The sequence below is a fragment of the Argopecten irradians genome, chromosome 11 (assembly GCF_041381155.1).
Source record: "Argopecten irradians isolate NY chromosome 11, Ai_NY, whole genome shotgun sequence".
Classification (NCBI taxonomy): Eukaryota; Metazoa; Mollusca; class Bivalvia; order Pectinida; family Pectinidae; genus Argopecten; species Argopecten irradians.
Genome location: NC_091144.1, coordinates 19,774,589 through 19,791,497, shown reverse-complemented (window position 1 = coordinate 19,791,497; position 16,909 = coordinate 19,774,589). Strand labels below are relative to the sequence as shown.

The 16,909-nt window shown below is 35.7% G+C and overlaps 1 protein-coding gene across 1 annotated transcript; it reads right to left on the bottom strand.

Moving 5' to 3' along the window:
* Positions 1–5,672: 5,672 nt before the first annotated feature.
* On the bottom strand, positions 5,673–12,738 carry LOC138334932 (transmembrane protein 127-like). Its single transcript, XM_069283793.1, has 3 exons — positions 12,213–12,738; positions 8,835–9,005; positions 5,673–8,315 (listed from the first exon to the last, which is right to left on the bottom strand). Exons 1-3 carry the CDS (start codon positions 12,631–12,633, stop codon positions 7,999–8,001), a joined length of 909 nt encoding a protein of 302 aa, XP_069139894.1. The 5' UTR covers positions 12,634–12,738; the 3' UTR covers positions 5,673–7,998.
* Between the last annotated feature and the right edge of the window lie 4,171 nt (positions 12,739–16,909).

Here is a 16,909-nt window from a genome sequence, read left to right as displayed (position 1 = left end):
CATTGGATGCTTGAGAGTTCAGAACTAGTAGCTGAAGGTTTTAGTTAACTGATAAAGTATTTGATGACAAAGATTTAACCAGGTATCGGTATATATTCCATTCATTAAAAAGAGCTATATAGGGAAAACATTTATCAGCTAATTTATTCCTCATATTTCACTCTCATCTCTCATTATACTTTTGATATTTAGCTAATTTTCCACTGTAATCTGAAATGATTTCTTTGTCTTCAATAACTTTGCTGGTCATGTGCATTCTGTGTTATGTTTTTTTTTTTTATTTATAAAGAAGAATCATAAAGAATATATGTATTGTACTTGTATTGAGTTGTACTCAAAATGTATCCTTTTCATTCAAAATTGATGTGTTTGTTACATGGCTACTGTAATATGTATTTTCCTGGAATTAGCATTCTCCTTCAAAAAAAAAAAAAAAAAAAATGAAAAGCAGAACATAGATTTATTCTGTAATGTTTTCATTCATAAATGGAGATTGCATGTACTGGCATATTCTTTGATTACCGTAGCTACTGTTGCGGAGTTTCATTTCCAAATTCATGAAATTAAATATCTAATTTTTTGTGTGTGCAAAAATCATGATTTACCCTGTTACATGAATGAGGTTTTAACTGACTACAAAAGTGATTCACAGAAATAAGCCCATGTGAATCAGTTCCAATTAAGTTTCACAGATTTTACATGGGATAAAATATCACGAAAATAAATCTCTGCGAAACTGTTAATACAGGTGAAGTAGAAATTCAGAAGTATCAGATGTATCATGAAATAAAATCTGTGCAAAAACGTCCTTATATAGGTATAAAAATACGAAATTAAGTCGCCATGAAAATGAGTTGGTTTACTAACTAGATATTGAGGTCAGTGGGTTTCTAAAGCTACTCTTGATTTTTCTGCTACCAATGGAACTCTTTTCACACAGCCTGACTGAGGCGTCATGTTGGGTGTGAAACACAGATAACATTATATCAATTTCCAGATTATTTCATGTGATATTGAAACAATGCAACTTGTTCATACACATTATCATTTTACTTAATGTCCTAATATACTACATGTGTTATTTATATTTTACAGTTGGATGATGAATAGAATAATTTCATATCAAAAAGGAATTGAAATAAATGATGGTAAATACATTAAGTGAACTCCACACCTAACATGATTGAATGGACTATGGATGTTCTTGTTATGTATATGATCAATCACGTTATAGACGATTGACCAATTGTGTCAAAGACAAAAAAGAAAATTTACTTGGGTTTTGTTTTCTTCACTTTATTCCATTTTTGCATATAACAGTCACATACCATTGTGGGTAGGTATTAATTGTTATGTTATTATTTCGCGAGGAAAATTTATGTTCACTCTGAAAAAAATAATCTTGTGCTTTTAAACACATGACGTCAAAATCAAAACCTACCCGCAAGGGCAGATAACTCTGTAATATGCATATACAGAATAGGAGTTGTACCAAACAATCTTGTTATATGAGGAGTTGACTCTATATTTCTGTATTGGTAAATCCTGGTATACTACCTACAACTTCCATTGTTATGTTATAGGGGGGAAGCTGTATTCATGTTGTTAGAACCTCCCAGTGGTTCACATTGTACTATTGGTTGGAGGTCATGATGTTTTATTTTGTATGCAAGTTACAGACATGGATCTATGATAATGATTATTAAGTCAAATAAATAATGTGTGATAGAGTATCAGTTGTTTGTCCTTTTTGACCCTGTAACATATGTTTCCTGTCTTGGTGTCAACTATCCCAGTCAAACTGACACTTATACTTACCAAGCTTCATTTCTCATGGGATAACATGATTAAGCCTCACAGATTATTACACTGTTATTAATACACATGTAATAGTTCAAGGAAGAATTTATTTTCTTTTAAAGTGAACAGTCGGGCAAGGATGGCTAAAGTCAGTAAAAATGGTGTGAATGTATCCAGTATAATTTCTTATGGAATGGAAAAAATAAAATCTCTCGTCAAAATCTGTCTGCGTACGAAGAAATTAATTTAAAGTATGGATATTCTAAAACGTCCTCCCAGCTCATTATGTCCGTGGTTATATTTCTACACAGCCTCACTTTCAATGCTTTCAACTTTTCTTTACTTTAATGGTCAGAACTGGGAAACTAAGCAGAACTTGACCGTCGTATTAATATGTGAGAACTTTTGGAAGGCCAATGAACGCATTTAGACTGGTTTTCTTTGGCCGACTATTCACTTTAAGCTATCTGCATGTCAAGTTTAGAACATGAAGCAGTTTGAAAGAACCTAGTTAAGGGTTAGAGTTAGTGTTGAAGTTAGAAAAAGGTTAGAGAGCAGCGTTGGAAATTAACACCTGTCCGTCTGCCAGTGACAGGCAACTTTACTGTATGGCACACAATTTTTGCCATACAACTGGTCCTTTGACCGGCAACTTTTTGGTCCAGTTATGATAGAGTACCAAAGATATACAAAACAAAAAGAGCAGCAGAGTTGTAGAAAGGTTGAAGATCAAACTGTACAAATCAAATTTTCGTAATTTTCTGGTTTTCATGCAGTCAATTTTGTTGAGAGCGCACGATACTAAAACAGATATGTGGATATTTTTGTTAGGAAAACTATTGCTTCGCTAATATATAAACTACAAGGATGAGTTGTAACTTTGTAAGGATCAGTAACTTTTATAGCCAGATAAGGACCAGCTGGAAAATATCCTTAAGGGAGAACACTGTTAGAGAGAAGGGTTAAATCAACCTTATTATTTTAAAGATATAATATTTTCCATATCCTGCATTTGAACAAATTATTGTTGTAATATTACTAATTAATGATGAATGATGAACCAGGGAGACCTTAGTATAGATGATGAACTAAGGAGATCTTGGTATGGATGATGAACCAGGGAGACCATGGTATGAATGATGAACCAGGGAGACCTTAGTATAGATGACGAACTAAGGAGATCTTGGTATGGATGATGAACCAGGGAGACCATGGTATGAATGATGAACCAGGGAGACCTTAGTATAGATGATGAACTAAGGAGATCTTGGTATGGATGATGAACCAGGGAGACCATGGTATGAATGATGAACCAGGGAGACCTTCGTATAGATGATGAACCAGGAAGATCTTGTTATGGATGATGAAAAAAGGACCCCTTTGTATTGATGATAAAGCAGGGAGATCTTGGTATGGATGATAAACCGAGGAGACCTTGGTACAAATGATGGACCAGGAAGCACTTTGTATGGATGATGAGCCATGAAGCCCTTTGTATGGATGATGATCCAGGAAGCCCTTTGTATGGATGATGAACCAAGGAGATCTTATTTAGTATGAGTGATGAACAAGGGAGCCCTTTGTAAAGATGATGAACTAGGGAGACCTTGGTATGGATGATGAACCAGTGAGCCTTATAATTATGGATGGAAAACTAATTATGATCAACCAACAATCAAATATACAACCTGGTATGGATGATGAACAAGGGAACCCTTGGTATGGATGATGAATCAGGGAGCCCTTGGTATGAATGATGAACAAGGGAGCCCTTTGTATGGATGATGAACCAGGGAGCCTTATAATTATGGATGCCAAACTAGTTATGATCAACCAACAATAGACTACTAGTATACAACCTGGTAATATTATGTTTATGATTAATTATTCAGCTAATCTGCAATTCAGAGCAATAACAAAATTTTATTTTCATGCCAAATCAATTTGAAAGGCGTTAAAGAGATAACAATTTTATTTACAACTTAAGACCAACATGTCCTTCCTCCCTTTGATAACCTCCCTTGGATAGTAGTGACACACAAATTTCCTCACTTGGATAATATTGGTGCCAGGATTACCTCACTGAGATTATAGTGGCACCAACATTACGTCCCTTGGATAATAGTGGCGCTAGAATAACAGTAGTAAAACCTAAAAGTCAAACGAACTTAGCTGGTGTCAGACCTAATTATGACACTAATAGGTATTTGATTATAAAACATTCCTTATGATGGAAGTGATGGATTCTAAGGAAAGTACCTACTTTGGCTTTAAATATACACCTCTGAATAATATATATTATGTAACTTATTTATTGGACCAAATGGAACAAGAGGCCCAAAGGGCCTTAACGGTCATCTGACTAAATTGGCAATAGTAAAATTAATTTTATATGGTGTCACTATGTCAGGACCATGTCAGGATCAAGGGCCTTAATATGTAGGAAATTAATTAGATATAGTGTCATGGTAGCCATCTTCGATTTTGGATCGACCCGAAAAATAACAACACTTTGTCAGGACCATGTCAGGATCATTTCATGCAAGTTTCAGCCAAATCGCACTGGTAGAACTTGAGAAGAACTTCAAAGTGTGTTTTCAAGATGGCGGCTGTGGCGGCCATCTTGGATTTAGGATCGACCCGAAAAATAACAACACTTTGTCGGGACCATGTCAGGATCATTTCATGCAAGTTTCAACCAAATCCCACCGGTAGAACTTAAGAGGAAGTTCAAAATGTGTTTTCAAGTTGGCGGCTGTGGCGGCCATCTTGGATTTCGGATCGACCCGAAAAATAGCAACACTTTGTTGGGACCATGTCAGGATCATTTCATGCAAGTTTCAGCCAAATCGCACTGGTAGAACTTGAAAGGAAGTTCAAAATGTGTTTTCAAGATGGCGGCTGTGGCGGCCATCTTGAATTTCGGATCGACCCGAAAAATAACAACACTTTGTTGGGACCATGTCAGGATCATTTCATGCAAGTTTCAGCCAAATCGCACCGGTAGAACTTGAGAAGAAGTTCAAAATGTGTTTTCAAGATGGCGGCTGTGGCGGCCATCTTGGATTTCGGATCGACCCGAAAAATAACAACACTTTGTTGGGACCATGTCAGGATCATTTCATGCAAGTTTCAGCCAAATCGCACCGGTAGAACTTGAGAAGAAGTTCAAAATGTGTTTTCAAGATGGCGGCTGTGGCGGCCATCTTGGATTTCGGATCAACCCGAAAAATAACATCACTTTGTTGGGACCATGTCAGGATCATTTCATGCAAGTTTCAGCCAAATCGCACTGGTAGAACTTGAGAAAAAGTTCAAAATGTGAAAAGTTAACACACGGCGCACGACGCTGGACGAAACATGACGACTATAGGTCATCCTGACCCTTCAGGTCAGATGACCTAACAATAGACAGAATTTGACCTCTCCTCAACTCTAATCCCATCCTTGTTACTCAAAGGGTTATTATCATTGTGATATCCACACCTGGACTATGTCATATAGCAAAACTGAATCTACTGCCCTACCGGTAAGACTGTGTGTTCAGAAATAAAAAACTTGAAACGAAACACAGGTCATCAGAAAGTTCCTTTGAAGAATACAGAGAGTGACACCTAACCTCGCAGCCACACAGTCAACTACAATGTACTGTTATTCAATTCTTAACTGCACATTCGTTGTCGCAGGGACTTCAGTTTTGCATGACATAGTCCATGGGAGAATATTACAACAGTGATAATAACCCCTTGAATATCGAGGATGGTCCAAGCAAGATGTGCTAGTAGTGCACAGGTTCACTTGGCAACAAGAGAGGAACAGTAACTCACCTTCTCTTACATTGTAAACATCTATCAAAAGTAAAAAAAAAAATGTTTTTCTCTCAATCTTTATTATAAACATTTTCATAAAAGGAATATTTACAAACAACAACACAAGCAATTTCATTGCTACATCAATAAAACAAATACTACATTGTAACCAAAATGGATCTAAAACAATAGGATTTCTACATCAAAGATATTGAAGTAGAAATACCAGTTTTATGGAGATGACATTTAACTTGTGTACATAAGGCTCCACTAGAAGTTACATTGTGTTTCGTAAGAGCTGGTAAAAGTCATATATCTACACAGGTATTGTAATAAGATATACATCTCTTTTCCTAAGTAGTACTACTAGATTATTATATTTTACAGCTGACTTCAGCTTATCTATCAAAACTTTAATTCTTGTGACTAGAAAAACAAAAGTTCAGTGGTCTAGGTTCAGATTTCAGAGTTTATTAAAGTGAAATAATAATTATATTTGGCATGACTTCCTGGGTTCAGATTTATAGTTTATTAAAGTGAAATAAAAATCATATTCGACATGGCTTCCTGGATTTAGATTTATGTTAATGAACATCCTATTAACCTGGAGAAAACCTGACCAAATGTCAGTACCAGATAACTAGGTCATTTCTGTTTTGAACCCAGAACTCAAGGCCGCTTGATAGAGCGTTGTCTGGAGGACCTTATCACTCAGCCACTGTCCAGGTTTAGTACACCACACTTGGTACTCTACAAACAGGAGAACCCTTCATTGAGGACACCTGTTGTGTTAGTGCATCCCTTTGGGACCTAAACATTATAGGCTCTCATCAGCACAAAATATTCAGCGACTTAATCTATATATACATGGATAAAATACATACTCTGACAGCAAACATTCAAGCATTTTCACACTTGCTGGACTCTGAAGGGAAAGTTTATATTTTAAAAGACAACTCAATGATATCAATGTCACACGTAAAAACAAAAAATATATTCTAAACAACATTTACACAATTTTGAACAAATTATACACTACATATTGCATAATTCAGTGTCATAAACATAGCATGACCTAATACTAATAGTGAATCCCCTAAACAAATCATGTCATTCAAATTCACTCATCTCTCAAATTCAACACTTATCCACACATCCCAGAAAATAAAAGTGAAATATGAAAAACAAAGAGTTGTCTGCTCTTGTGTGTAGTTATTGTCTTTATCAATAGTTCTGAATGAGAAAATAACACACATGCACAAACTCTTGCATTATGAAAGGACAGAACTATAAAAGTATACATGCCATTGCATGATTACTGTATACGTTATTTAAGTTAAACCCAGAGATTATACTGCTAGGTAACTGACAAATTTTAACTGATTGGCGATTGAGAACATATCTTTTAATAAAATATGTTCCATTCTTTGTGACTTTAACCATCCTGTGATTTTTGGCCACTAATGTAATCTCTGTACTCTTCTTCAGAAACCCATAGCTTTAGGTCAAATGACCAAAATAGATTTACTAAGGCTACAGCCCCAGAAGAAACTCTAATTCCATGATTATATATATATAGATCTAGCAACAAAATACCATAACTGTATATTGGTATTACCATATAGCTCACACCAGGTGGAATTACCAACCAACACAAAAAAAAAATTTATATTGGTATGGTAATTATAACTATATAAGTGACAGGTAAGTTGGGGGTGCAGTTTGTTTGTTTGTTTTTAATTTAGTAAGCATGATTGAATCCATGTGTACAAAACTGCTTCTAAAAAACTTTAACAAGCATTTTTAAACATGTCATTTATCAAGCAATTTTTTCGAACTTTTGCAAAATCTAAATAAGAGTAATATATTTATTGCAGAAAAGATATTCTACAATTTACTGACTCTTCAAATATTTTTTTTCCAATAATAACGTTATTATGCTTATCTTTTAAAACTGAAACCTCAAAAATTTTTAAACATTCATGATTAATTAATTGAAACATAAAATATCATCACCAGTTTAAACTTAAAACTAAAAGTCCTGGTAACTTGGACCAATTCCACACAAATATCATCTAGATACAAAGTTGATGAAACAAATATCTGTGTGCCAATGGCAGCAATATACCAATATGAAAATGATTAAAATTAAACCAGTGGGTCAAATTATATACACTAAGCTTAGAAAAAAGGAAACTGGTGAGTTTTCGGTACCATCTGAAATTGTCTTGCCATCATGAGTTTGTAAATGATGACCATGAAACTTCTTAACTCCTAGTGTAACTTTGAAGTGAATCACTGTAAATAGTGTCACAACATTTAGAATACATGTTACAGCTATCATGCTGTGAAATATTTCAGGCACCGCAGCATTAATGATTCCTGCATGTTAAGGTGTGTAGGCTGGTGGTGGTGGGATGTTAGCCATGGGGGAGGCGTCTGGTTCTGGGGCCAATAGTCCCTCCATACCATCAAAGTCATCCAACAAGGCCTCAGATGGACTGTCATCATACGCAGGATATCGACGAAGACAGTTCAGGGCCGTGGCCAAAACACCCACAGCCCCAGCGGCCGCCACAAGGAAAAAGCTGATGTCAAAGTTAACATTGACTTTGCTGCCGATGTGTACCTTGGTATGTTTCTGGAGAGCCTGTACTTCAGCTGTCAGCCAGTAGCAGAACATGTTGATGATCACACACATTATCACTGAAAAAGTCAAATCAGTAAATCTAAAATAGGCAATTTTGTTATTTAATCTACATGTACCTTTGTCTAAATGTGTATAATTATTTTCATAAACAAATTGGTTCAAATAGTAGTGAAAAAAAACTATTATGGCAAGCATATTTTAATTTCTTTTTGTCATTTTAAAGTGTGCGACTGAATTGAATTTGCTAATACAAATGTATAATAAAAATATTACATGAGCAATTACATTTAGTGAACTGCATTGTTTTATACGAATACTTTCATAAATGAAAAGGACAAATTAATTTTCCATTGATATTAACTATTTGCATATTACATAGTAGGTATTGATTATGACTTCATGTGTTTGCAAGTGTAATTATACAGCGTCAAAATTTATGACACGCTCACAAATTAATGACATCACAATGGATACCTACATGCAGGCTTAGGGAGGTAATTCTATATATATATATAACGACTGTATGAATAATAGTGTTTTTACAATCAAAGAACTAATATTTGAGAAATATATACCAGCAATTATATTCAGTATGGCATTTCTCCTTAAAATCTTTAGGGCTCTTTTTGAAGGACCAATCAGATCCAATAGGAAACCTCCCAGGGAACAAGCCATGGCGATGAAGGTGAAGGTTATAATGACCTTCATCAGGACGACCGCTTTGTAGGTCACACAATTATGCATATCTGTAAAATAAACAGGTGTTTATATAACTTGTCATCACTCAATGAAATTTAAAAAAAAAAAAAAAAAAAAAAAAACACTGTTCGAACAATGCATGGATGCAGGGGAAGATAGGCTATAATATAGTACACATTGCTATCTTGGATATAAGGCATTGTATATATTATCATTATATGCATGAAGTACCATATCTGCCTTAATTAGCACTCCTCCCCTCTTCTGAAGAATGAGTTGGATTTAGCAATATTTCACAACTGTGTGATGCTTAAAACATTAGCATTGTATCCCACATATTTTATAATGTACATAATACATTTCGAGTCTTTCCCATGTGAATCAAGATGTAATAATGTGTCTCAAATGAATTATTTTTTAAAGGCTATTATATATGCAATTTACTACGACATATTAATATCAAAGTGCCAAGGCCACTCATAGATGCTGTGAATGAAGGACTCAAACAAAGGAATAAAGAAATTGGTTTTTCATTTAAATATTGAACTAAGTGTGCAGTATTGAATTTTGGAGTTTAACATTAAAGACATTTACGATATATATACCATATTTATTTTATGATATTTAAAGTTTTTCAAGAACATTAAGTTGAATAACTCATTTTCCTGAAATAACTGTAATAGATTTTATGTCTAAATTATTTCTGAAATAACAATTTCAACACCAACGAAATCGTTCAGAATCTGAGTATCATTTGTTATTATTCTTTATTAATTACTAAATTATCTATTTCATCAATGTCTCTTCAAAGACAAAAAAAAAAAAATAAGTAAACATATCCGTATCTTAATGTATTTTCGTAAAAATTCAACATTAGAAATATTACCATTTCCGGATATGTTTTGGTTTCCCTTTTAGAAAACTAACATGTGCTGTGTTGACGACTTTTGACTAATAAATCATGGCCAGATACTTTTGCCAAATAAAATGTACATTATTTTATTACATATATCACTCGGATTTCTTTTAAATTCACAAGAACGCTAGCTATTAATTATAACATCAAGAAAACTTCTTGTAATGTATCTTGTAATGCAACTTTAGCAAGTCTTCGTAAGCCTTACAGTGACTGGCTGGCGATCGCGAGATATTATCGTGCAGAACATTTTATCATGAGTTTTGCTTTGCCGACTTTTGACTTAAAATAAAACATGGCCATATATTTTTGCCAAGTAAAAGGTACATTATTTGGTTACTTATAACACTCAAATTTCTTTTGAATTGATAAGAACGCTAACATCAAGAAAACTTCATGCAATGCAGCGGACTTTAGCAAGTCTTTGTAAGGCTACCATATATAAGTTCATTTAATTGTCACTTTAAGTTGCTCGTACATATATAGATCTCTATAATCATTATATTTTGTAAGTTCATGTTGATAAATTTTGTACTATTTACTTTTACTGCGCAATAATATCATCAGATATAGTTCGTCAATGCAACCAACACAAAAAACTTTATAAGCGTTATAAGAACTTTCTTTTGTAGTTACCTTCCTAATATTTAATTACAATAACTGATCAGTAGCATGAATTACGTAAAGTTTAAACACACACAATCCAAAATCCACCGAAAGTCTGTCGCGTAGGAAGACAACGAAGAAGGCATTGTTCGTGATTTTCGGAAGACTACTGATCTCGGAGTAATATAAATATCATAGAGTTCCAACTGAACTCTTAAAACACTCCATTCATGGTGTATATGCATGTACAAATTCAATGTTTGTGGTTTTGAATATTGAGGTTTTATTTTTTCATACCATCAAGTATTACGTGAAATGAAAACAAGAGGCCCAGAGGGCCTGTATCGCTCACCTGGTTTGCAATGCCAAGTAATGTTCTGAATACAGGTTCATTGTTTTTTTCCGAAGGAATTTTAATATTAACCTCTAAATCCCCTATTGGGCCCCACCCCTCCTGCCCCCAGGGGGTCAGAGCCAAAATTTATACAAGTTCTGTTCCCCTTCCAAAAAGGATGTTTGTGGCCAAATTTGGTTACAATCCATGCAGAACTCTATGACTAGTAGCGATTTAAAGGATTTACCTCTATTTCCCCTATTGGGCGCCCCCCTCCCTCTCCTGCCCCCGGAGGGTCAGAGCCAAAATTTATACAAGTTCCTGTTCTCCTACCCCCAAGGATGTTTATGGCCAAATTTGGTTACAATCCATGCAGAACTCTAGGACAAGTACCGATTTATAGGATTTACCTATAATTCCCCTATTGGGCCCCGCCCTTCTGCCCCTCGGGACCAGAGCCAAAATTTATACAAACTCAGTTCATATTCTCCCAAGGATATTTTTGGCCAAATTTGGTTACATTCCATGTAGAACTCTTTGACTAGTAGCGATTTATAGGATTTACCTCTATTTCCCCTATTGGGCCCCGCCCCTCCTGCCCCCGGGGGGTCAGAGCCAAAATTTATACAAGTTCATTGTTTTGATGTGCACAGGCTCGCTGAGCATACCTAAGAATGCTGTTTCACAGCTTCAAAAATACAGCTAACTATTTTTTTAAGGTTTGGTGGATAAACGGCAACCAGGTAGTAGGTATATATAAAAAAAATCTCAGGATGAGGGTGATGGTGGTGGTGCAGGCCAACTGTTCCCCTCTTCCAATGGGTTTTCATTAACTTTCATCACCAAAAGTTTCTAGGGAGGAAAAACTTACATCAAGGATTTATAAGTGAGAAGGATTTGTCACTCAGGGTTTTGGACAAATAAGTCATGTGCGTTTTTCTGTATGTGCACTGACTGAGACGTTGAGGGACGACTGACTTTCCTTTGATATCTGGCTGCTCAACCTTTGATGTAGATTAAGCTTGCGGGTGTCAGGCATACCGACTTACTTTCTGAAGCAGGCAGTCATTTCATGTGCTGTCATATTTTTCAATGAAAATTTAAGACTTTTCTTCGAAATCTTCCGCCCTTTAACCTGAGTGAATTAACATGACATTGTGAAATTTATTAAGGTTTACATTGGTGTTTCTTTTGGCTCAATAAGACAAGTATTTGTTGAGAAAAATGGTTTTTATTCTCGGTTCATAGGCGTCTCGCGTGGTGTTTTGTAGTGTAAAGTGACTGTAGTGACAAATTCTTCTCATTTATAAATCCTTGTTTACATTTTTATACATATTTGTGCTTAAACAGTTGAAATGCAATGATCGATTGGCAAAGGGATCCTAGTAGTGGACTTACAATCATCTGAAGACGGACCAAACTGGTAAATTGACTCTCCATCACCAGCTTCGGGATCTTCAGCATAAAATTTCCCGGGGTAGAAAAACTGGTAGGCCCCAAGGTGATCCAAAGGCGCTGATACAGTTCTCTGTACATCCCCTACAGTACAACCCCCACCCCTTAATGACACCCAGCGGGGTTCTGAAAGTGCAGTACATAACACAACAATAGCAATCATGCTACAAGACGCGGCCTTAAAGTTCTTCTCCTTCTGTTTCTGTCGGAATCTGTAAAGCTGTCGGAGATGAGAGTTGATGGAATGGTGACCATGTCGATGATGGTGGTGCTCTCTGTCGTGTCGGTGACGACCACGGGAACGACCACTCGACGATCTGCTCCGCCGAGATCCAGACTCCCGACTTCTACTTGATCTAGGCATTTTCTACAGTAAAGAAGTCATGGAACAACACTAACACACACGGATATTTTCTTTTGTCAGTTTTGCTAGACCTTTTTTGACAACAGGAAGTGAGAAATGAAGACTGTAAATAAATAAAGTAGCATTTAGTTTCGTATAAATTTTTGCGTAATACTGGTTAAATATCAATTTAAGAATTGTTTTTTATTCAATTGCTCACAATTACCGTCGTTACATTATTCAGTAAAAAATTAAATAGTCTTTCTTATAATACGTAACTAAGGTATGAGTGAAGCGCCGTCTAGTGGAGAAATGGCCTATAAAAATCAAAGTACCGTAAGTACTGCAGTCCTAAAGCCTTTGTGTGATTTTGTTATTAGAGATGGGCCTCTTGTTGAAAGGTATCGTACGGTGGCTGGGAGCTACGGTGGCTGGGAGCGGACATGAATTAAATAAATTATTATGTGGGAACGAAATAGTATTTCGTGGGGAACGAAATATTATTGCCATTGATACCAAAACTGAACGTTGTTAATGTACTGATTTAAAGGGCCACTACCTTTCCGAAACGGCTTTTAATTTTTAAAATGGGAATGTAAAACTAGATCGATAATTTTGTAGATTCGCAAAAGTTATTGACTTAATTTTTTTTAACGCGGGTCGTCTTATGATTCCCGCCGTTGACCTAAAAACCGCGCGGTAGTTGACTGCCACTGCGCCAGACGACAAATCAGCGACATGAATCTCAACAGTTATCATATATCACGCAGGAAATCTTGCATATGGTTGGTGTTGTTACCTCATCTAAGGCCATCGATATGTATTTTCTTATGGTTTTAATGTTTTTAAGAAACCTTTAATTTTTTTCTCTGGAAAGGTAGTGGGCCTTTAAGCGATTATCTAATTTTAGCACAGATTGTGGATGAACTAGGCCTAATTTGATTTTCTCAAAAATCTGTATATCATTTATTTAAGCATTGATGTCACCACTGTTTTGAACCTCATCGGGGTATGAATGAAACTGTTTGCAAACTGTGGGAATACGCGTACACAAAAGTATAATTAATTTCTATTTGTTTTCGTAATAAATCCGACTTTTTCATTGACATATACTTTTTCTTCATTAAGAGTGTAATATTAATTGTGATTTAAATAAATGACTATCATTACATAGCTAATGCTAGAAAGTAGTTTACGGACAGGGCCAATGTTTCATTTCCCAGATGTACCGACAAAGGTTTCCAAGGAAGAACCAATCATATTGACATTTATGGTAGTAGAATTGGAGTGGAACACGAGTCTGGAGATTGGATTCCTTGGTGTACATGATGTTAAGCACCTGCTGGTCAGTACTCATCAGTTTCTGTGCTATCAGCCTCTTGACAGCATGTTTATAGTCGACTATGAAAGTCTGGTTGACCCAGAAACATTCCACCTGTGATTCACTCCATATTGTTCTCTAAAACCTATCTAGTGGACAAACCATCGAAAAATCTCTTGATTTGCATGAAGGCAACACGGTGCATGACACAATATACGGTCAAGATAACTTGCGGGGTTGGATCATAAACATATTGTGTTTACGTCACATAGTTTGAAGTGGATTTAATTCTGCATGGTCTTTTAGACTACTGATATAAAATCAAATAGACATATACTTAATGAATATAAATTAATCTTTGTTACTTTTGCAGTGAAAAGGTTTTATTTATGTAGCAGAGATGTATTTACTAAGAAAAATAAAGTATAGTTATATATACGGTACATTTAATTGTAGATGTTGTAATTAAAAAATAAACACTGAAAAATTATGATTATGTATTAATTATTTTAAATTGAATGTATTCTTCCCCCAATCTATAGCTGTAACACATCACCTTGTCTGTCTAGGTCTGCATGTACCTGGACACCATGTCCACAAGTAGTGGACACCATGTTCACACGTAGTGCACTCCGAGTCTACCTGTAGTCTAAACGTAGTGCACTCCGTGTGCACAAGGTGTAAACTTAAGTCTACTACCAACTGTACCATTGCATTATGAGTGTTCTCCCATGCTCAGTTGCAGAGAAGAAGTCTTTAATATGGAAATAGCCAAATTGACCACTTTTGACCCCGCCCCTAAGGCCCAACCCCATCATTTGTACAATTTTAAATTCCCACCCTATAAGGATGCTACCATTGCATTATGAGTGTTCTCCCATGCTCAGTTACAAAAAAGAAGTCGTTAATATGGAAATTATAGCCAAATTGATCCCAGCATTTGACCCCGCCCCTCAAGCCCCTGGGGGTTCAGCCCTATCATTTGTACAATTTTGAATCCATATCCTATAAGGATGCTACCATTGCATTATGAGTGCTATCCCATGCTTAGTTTCAGAGAAGAAGTTGTTTGTATGGAAATAGCCAAATTGACCCCTTTTGACCCTGCCCCTTAGGCTCCCCAGGTGGTCAGCCCCATCATTTGTACAATTTTGAATTCCAACCCTATAAGGATCCTACCATTGCCTTTTAAGTGCTATCTTATGCTTAGTTTCAGAGAAGAAGTCGTTTATATGTAAATAGCCAAATTGACCCCTTTTGGCCCCGCCCCTCAGGCCCCTAGGGGGTCAACCCCATCATTTGTACAATTTTATGTTAGTAATCCATAAGGATGCTACCTGTCAAATTTTGTTGAATTCTGACCAGCAGTTATGGAGAAGAAGTCGAATGTTGACAGACGGACGGACAACGAACGATGGATGCCGGACGCCAGACGCCACGGTATGGCATAAGTTCACTTGAATATAATTTGTATTGATATTAAAGATAACAAATTATCTTCAAAATATCTTGATTTGTTGTGGGGTGTCAATTTGTTGTGTCAATTTTCGAGGTCAAGGTCATCATTTCTATTTTTAGAAAATATAGTGTCTTCATAGTCAGATAAAGATTAAGGTCACAGAGATAGCTTGCAGGAACATGTATACAATGTACTCATAATCCTTACTTTCATATTTAATATTATTTAATAACATGTCTTACAATATTGGCTTAAAAGGAGACCCATAGTCATCATGAATACTTTAACAAGTATGATATCATAAACTTATATTAAAAACATATTAAGATAGATCATATAGTAAATGAAGACAAGCTAGAGGACTGATGGCGGTGTTGATTTCCTGATTATTTATTTAAAATAACTTATCAGATAAAGGGAGATAATTATGACAGACTAAACATGAAAGTAAATTTAAATAACCCACCATCAGAAATATATATATTACTGCCGTTCTATCATAAGATTGCACGATTGTGTTACAGTACTAGTGTATCGACTCACTGTAGTAGATTACATCGCTACATGTTACAGGTGAAGTGCCTATGTAACACGCATTGTGATTGGCTGAGTTGATCTAAAAATAGAAGAGAAAAACGTGTGTGCACAGTAAAGCTGTTTTTTTAGCCTGCCATGCTTGGTCTCATTTTCTTCCGATATTCGACGAATTTAACAACTTCTTCACTGACCTTTGTTGGTGTCATGATAGACCGAACACGTGGAAGCAGAGAACCATGTTGTTCCTCGCACAACTTTGCGATGTTTCCGACAGGTGGATTTACAAACGTCGGCCGCTTTAGATATATTTCCATAGGACACCCCATGCCATCATTGTACATTTTCACTACCCTTTCGCGTACTTTTAGATCGGTTCGTGGCTTTGACATGTCGACATATGATCGGTTGAGGACTGCTTCTAATTTTGGCTGTGATCGGTTGAACCGCTTCTAATTTTGGCGCAATTTTAGCGAGAGATTAAAATAGTAACGTAACGTTACACATGTGCAAACTCACATGCATCTTACCGGTAACTTATAATATGCACGCGTTGGCAGCTTGGCGATCGACGATTTTTAGTACTTCCACACTTTTTTATTCAGTATAAAGTTCAAATTCAGAGTTAAATTGACATTTTAAATATATCTTACCATAATTATGAAACTGAACAGTTGTTTTAGCAGATACTTTCTTCTTGACCTTCATATTTATTCATTAACGGTACCAGTATTATCATGTTTAAATCAATATTATGTATTCTTCTACAGCTAGTATAACCTGATTGTGTGTTATCTCTTTCCATGTTTGATTTTTTTTCAATCATCTTATTTATATATTTACAACAGCTATTTCAGGAAACTGTCAGTCAAGTTCGTCACATGTGCTAGGTGTACTACGGAAAAAACCACCCAACAGTCATGTATATTACAGCGCGAATTCTATATATCAGCGTTATTTATTTTTAAAGCGTAATACTTCTA

Bases quoted from the DNA above. Each gene is read 5' to 3' on its own strand.
- LOC138334932 (XM_069283793.1), bottom strand. From the start codon at position 12,633: ATGCCTAGATCAAGTAGAAGTCGGGAGTCTGGATCTCGGCGGAGCAGA. The intron at 9,006-12,212 runs GTAAGTCCACTA...TTTATTTTACAG, and splicing joins TGGTCCGTCTTCAGATGATT to ATATGCATAATTGTGTGACC. The intron at 8,316-8,834 runs GTATATATTTCT...TGACTTTTTCAG, and splicing joins CATACTGAATATAATTGCTG to TGATAATGTGTGTGATCATC.